Here is a 6,322-nt window from a genome sequence, read left to right on the forward strand (position 1 = left end):
GCTTCTTTAATTTCCTATTTTATGTTGTAACTTTTGCACTATTGATGCACTATTTTTTTTTATTCTTTTTTTAAAGAAAAAGCATTGTTATGTGGGATCTTGTTATATTATTTATAATACGATATATACTTTTAATTTGCTTCGGCTTGCATTGCAAATTAATTAAAAACAAAATTAAAGTATTTATTGTGAGAAAAGCATGTAACAAAATATCAACACCAACATTGTACTTTTGCACCTAAAAATTAGATCATATTTGACTTTTGTGGCGAAATATTATCAAAGGTCAGTTTAGTTTCAATCAATATCAAAATTTATTAGACCTAAAACTTAATTTTTTTAAGGTAAAGAGAACATAGTTGGAGGCTTGGAGCAAATACATATTATAATCTGATGAAGATGTGTGATAAAAACAATGCAGTACCGAAAATTCTAGAGATTTTGTTTTAAAATAAATGTTGTGCCCTTAATTTTATGAATTAAATAAACTCTACATATCTAATAATTTTTGGGCGACACACAATTTGGATAAACTAAAAAAAACAATTTAATCTCATTGCTGAAAAAAAAACTACCTGTTCTCTTCAGCTTAATTTCACTGAAGGAAATTAATTCTGTGAATATTCCATTAATTTGTCAGCCAATATATACAATTGAGTAGCCTTATCTCAAGGCACTAATTATGCTACAAATAAGGGAATAGCTAATTACAAAATATACTTAAGCTATAAACAAGGTAACTAAAATATTTACATTGACTAAAGATATATTTTGAATATATCTTAACACACCCCCATAGTCTAAGCCGGAGGAGGACGAATGCTTAGACTATCTTTAAAGTCTTCAAAAAGAACACGAGGGAGGCCCTTTGTAAAAATAACCGCAATTTGGTGCCTAGAAGGAACATGATGAACCCGAACTTCACCCCGGGCTACCTTTTCTCGAACAAATAAAATATCCATCTCTATGTGCTTTGTTCGTTGATGTTGCACCGGATTGCCGGAAAGATGAATATCACTCACATTGTCACAATAAACCAAAGTCGCCTTCTTAATCGGACAATGTAATTCCAAAAGCAGGTTTCGAAGCCAACATGACTCAGAAACAACATTAGCAACGCCCCTGTATTCTGCCTCGGCACTAGACTTAGATAGAGTAGCCTGTCGTTTCGAGGACCAAGAAATCAAATTGTCACCCAAATATACACAATATCCAGATGTGGAGCATCTAGTATCTGGACACCCGGCCCAATCTGCATCTGTATATGAAACAAGAGAGGAAATAGATGACGGATACAGATGCAAACCATGATCAATCGTGCCTTGGACATACCGAATGACCCGTTTGAGAGCAGCCATATGCGTCTCTTTCGGATCATGCATATGTAAGCAAACCTGTTGGACCGCATATGAGATATTCGGTCTAGTAAATGTGAGGTATTGCAAGGCCCCTGCAAGACTACGATACAATGTAGGATCGGCACAAGGTGAACCTGTAGAACTGTCCTTCGGTTTTACCTCAACAGGTGTAGCCGAAGGTTTACACGAAGCCATCCCTGCTCTCTCAATAATTTCCTCCGCATATTTGCGTTGTGACAAAAATAATCCACCCTTATGTCTTGTCACTGCTATGCCAAGAAAATAATTAAGATGACCCAAGTCCTTCATAGCAAACTCCGAGCTAAGAAGGGACATAATAGAACGCCGCAGAGTGTCAGAAGAAGCAGTAAGAATAATGTCATCAACATATAAAAGTAAATAAGCCACATTTTTCCCTTGACGATAAATAAACAGGGAATTGTCACTTTTACTATTAGTGAAACCAATAGTAGCAACAAAATCTGCAAATCTCTTATACCACGCCCGGGGTGCCTGCTTAAGACCATATAAAGAGCCCCGAAATAAACACACATAATCAGGGTGAGTTTTATCACGGTACCCAAGGGGTTGATGCATATACACTGTCTCCTGAAGCTCACCATGTAAGAAAGTGTTCTTAACATCAAGCTGATGTATGGACCAAGCCTTAGACAAAGCAAGGCTAAGAACAGTACGGATAGTCGCCGGTTTTACAACCGGACTAAAAGTCTCCCCACAATCGATGCCAACCTGTTGTGTTTTGCCATCACCTACAAGACGGGCTTTATGCCTCTCAAAAGAACCGTCAGATTTCACTTTATGAGTAAAAATCCACATAGAGCGAATAACATTAACATCAGGTGGACGGGGCACCAACTCCCACGTCTTATTATTAATAAGAGCATTATACTCATCATCCATGGCCAATTTCCAATTCGGGTCATTAAGAGCAGAAACGGGGTTACGAGGCAAAGGGGATATCGTAACACTAGATGTCATAGCACTAAAATTTTTATATTTTGGATTTGGCTTGACTATACCGTTTCTACTACGAGTAACAATCCTAGGAGGAGGTGGCGGAGGAATAGGGGTTGAGGGAGGTGGAGCCGTGGCAAGAAGAGTAGAAGTAGCATTCGGAATTTCCGGTTGGGTAGGACCACATTGGGCCGTGGCTAATTGAACAGGCCCACGGTCCAGCGTGGCCCTATTATGCCCACCAGAATTCGGCATGCTAAGAGAAGGGGAAGAAGATGGATTTGAGCTGCTGGACCGAACTGGGCCAGAAGGTGGAGTAAGGGGCCCAGTTCGTAAGGAGCTAGGAGAAGAAGAAATGGGCTGGTCCGTGGACTTAGCTGATGTGCTTTGCAAATGATTGACAACATAAGAATTGAGACCATCATCCAAGAAATCATACGCATGGGAAGTGGGTTTATGCAAATCCTTAAAAGGAAAAATACTCTCATCAAAAATGACATGGCGACTAATAATAATTTTATTAGACGATAAATCAAAGCATTTGTAACCCCTATAATTTGGTGGATATCCCAAAAACACACACGGTGTGGACCGAGATTGAAGCTTATTAATGGTAGTGGAAGGAATCAAGGGATAACACAAACACCCAAAAACACGTAAGTGAGAGTAAGAGGGTTCCTTTTGGTATAAGATTTGGAGAGGGGACTTATATTCTAGCAATTTACTTGGGAGAATATTATGAAGATATGTTGCCATTTGCAAAGCATGGTGCCAAAACGACGGAGGTAAGGAAGCATGAGAAAGAAGAGTTCGTATGATATTATTTAATGATCTTATTTTTCTCTCGGCCTTTCCATTTTGTGATGATGTATGGGGACATGAAAGACGGAATGACATGCCATTAGACTCACATAAAGCCCAAAAAGGACCGTTATCAAATTCCCTCCCATTATCACATTGAAAAGTTTTAATTGGTCGTTCAAATTGAGTACAAATGAATGCTTGGAAGGCTAATATTTTATTTAACACATCCGACTTTTTAGCTAGGGGAAAAGTCCACAAAAATTTTGAATAATCATCCAACACAAGCATATAATAACGATGACCCAACGAACTCAAAACAGGAGAGGTCCACAAATCACTATGAATAATATCAAACGGCATAGAAGTACTAGAATTCGATGACACAAAAGGCAATTTAACGTGTTTTCCAAGTACACAAGAATTGCAAACAGTAGTACTAGAATTATGAGTACATTCAATGCTTTTATTACTACAAAGCGTCCTTAAAATAGACGATCCCGGGTGTCCCAAACTATCATGCCATAAAGGGGAAGCTAAAGCTGTAAAAGTCGATGGAGTTGAGTTTTTGAATGTGGTAGTAAGAGGATAAAGGTCTCCTTGGCTATCACATCTCATTATTGGCATCCCCGTCCGATAATCCTTCACAGAAAAATCATAAGGGTCAAACTCAACGGTCACACAATTATCAGTCGTAAACTTCCTAACAGAAATTAAATTTTTTAATTATCTTAGGAGCATGAAGAACATTAGTAAGGGACAAAGGCGGGTTTGGGGAAGGCAATGTAGTATGACCACAACCATGAATTGGAATTGTATGACCACTACCAACAATAATACCATTATAATGATTGCTCAAATTAAAATAAGACGAGAGATTACCGTTGGAGGATGTCATGTGCGAAGTTGCACCGGTGTCCATGTACCAAGAGGGATCGGGTTGGCTCAACGTCATAGTGTGCATTGCCGATTCAATATCCGTCGGGGCATAAGGCATGGACTGCTGTTGCGGATTAGCCATGTACACTTGTTGTGGGCGTGGGCCTAAGACCCCTTGCTGCTGACGCATTGGGCCTTGCTGCTGCTTAGCCCAACCTTGGGTGGGATATGGGCAGGGAGGTGCAGCCCAAGGAGCCCAACCCCAAGGTTGGTATGGCTGATAGGCGTGCTGCCATGGTGGAGTTGCAGCCCAGGCCGGCTGCTGCTGTTGCGGACCACCACCGCGACTGGGCTGCTGTCCACCGGTGTTCTGACCACTACCCCCGCCGGTGCTGGAATTCCGGCCCCCACCAGATTTTTTCTGGTTTTTATTCTTGCCTCGAGACTGACCCGAATTAGCATCACGAGGTGCACTGACCACCATTGCCGAAGCCGACGCCGAAGCTGCCTTCTTTGCCAAGCCGGCTTCCTCCAATGTAAGCATTGAGCGGGCTTGGTAAAACTGAGGAAGAGGATTGCTTTGCCTTATCAAGGTTGCAACCCCATTGTACGGTTCCGTCAAACCGGAGACCAATTGAAGGACAAGGCGGTTGTTATCCCCGGTGCCCCAACATTCTTCAATTGATCGGAGAGACTCTTGAGTCGTTGACAATACGCCGAGACGTTAGGGAAATCCTCCATATCCGTGTTGGAGAATTCATGTTCAAGAGTCACGGCACGGGAATTTTGATTGTCTTAGAATATGTTACGGAGCCTATTCCAAGCCTCCATTGCCGTCGAATCACGTTCCATTGACATTGACTAAAGATATATTTTGAATATATCTTAACATTCACTTCAATTCAGTTATTAATTTCCTTTTCTCATAAATAGTTCAATTCAATTCAGCTCAATTCGGTAAATCAGAACAGACCCTTAATATATATAGTAGAAGAAATATGAAAAATGGAGAATTGAAGAAGAAAGATTGAACAATTATGAGGGTAAGATAAATGATAGAATTGTGGGAATTGGACTTTGAAAGTTTGGAGAGATTTTAGAACATGATTTTAGGTTGCTAATAATAGGAGAGTGAGTGTATGTTCAATATTTTAAGAAATCTTGCCAAAAAAAAAAAAAAAAAAATGAAGTAACAAATAAATCTCACAAGAGTTGAGAGTGAGAGGTAGCTCAGGTGATAATTAGAGCTTTCCACTTGATTTAGGGGATCTTGAGATTGATTCTCACAAGGACAATCGTACAAGACACATTCATAATACTTCTTCGTAACTGATTGCTAAAGTTAAATATGGTCTACAAATCGAGTATATTGTATATATAATTATATGCCAAAGGGGGTAAATAAGATTGTCTATTATAAGTATGGACCAGTCTAATAATATTGTATTACATTGGTCGTGATCTTTTTAGAAGAACCGGCCAATTAATTTTCTAGTATAAAAATGTATCCTTGTTTGTTCATGATCTACAAATTTATGATGAATATCACTTTACAGCTTCTAATATAAATTTAGTGTCAAAATTTTAATATTTTCCAATAAGAATTATGGTATAAGATGAGCAATTCTAAAATAATGTATTCGGATCTATGCAGATATAAAGCAGAAGAATCTTCAGAATATTGCAAAGGGAAAACGACAGTGTGATTTTGGTGAGGTGGATTTTAGATGAATGAGGACTATTGCTTTTTATTGAGAAAACAAAATTCACTTAGAATAACTTCTATCCTTTTAGTTGTGGACTAGTATTCATTTCACAATTTGTCAACTACATTTTGATGAAATCCACTTGAATATATATGCATATTCAATTCTATCCAATTCCTTTTTATTAAGACAGACGGGCTTGACCCGTGGTCTTAAGAATCAATAAAATAGTTCAGTCTCATATTTCAGTTATACTTTAGATAGGGTCGGTGTGATAAGACTTATAACAAGCTAATAGCTATAAAATTTGTGACGATGTATAACAATAGCGTGAATTGGCTAGGTGGAGTTTAGATTGATGAGGACTAGCGCTTTTTATTGTGGAAATAATATAGCCACTTAGGGCCTTCAGTTAATTTCAGTTCAGCTCAGCTCCAATCAGTTCAGTACAGCTCAGCTCAGTTCAGTTCAACTCAGCTTAGTTTCTAATTTCTTTCTCTTATAAAATATTCATTTCAGCTCAGTTCAGTTCAGCTCCAATCATTTCAGTTCATTTAGTTCAGCTCAATTCAGTAAATGTGAACAGTCCCTTAGAATAAAAAT

General features: G+C 38.7%; 1 protein-coding gene across 1 annotated transcript; it reads right to left on the reverse strand.

The window, feature by feature from the left end:
• Positions 1 to 3,837: 3,837 nt before the first annotated feature.
• LOC110710614 lies at positions 3,838 to 4,557 on the reverse strand. Its single transcript, XM_021888939.1, has one exon. It carries the CDS (start codon positions 4,555 to 4,557, stop codon positions 3,838 to 3,840), a length of 720 nt encoding a protein of 239 aa, XP_021744631.1.
• Positions 4,558 to 6,322: the final 1,765 nt, after the last annotated feature.

The sequence above is a fragment of the Chenopodium quinoa genome, unplaced genomic scaffold (assembly GCF_001683475.1).
Source record: "Chenopodium quinoa cultivar QQ74 unplaced genomic scaffold, ASM168347v1, whole genome shotgun sequence".
Taxonomy (NCBI): Eukaryota; Viridiplantae; Streptophyta; class Magnoliopsida; order Caryophyllales; family Amaranthaceae; genus Chenopodium; species Chenopodium quinoa.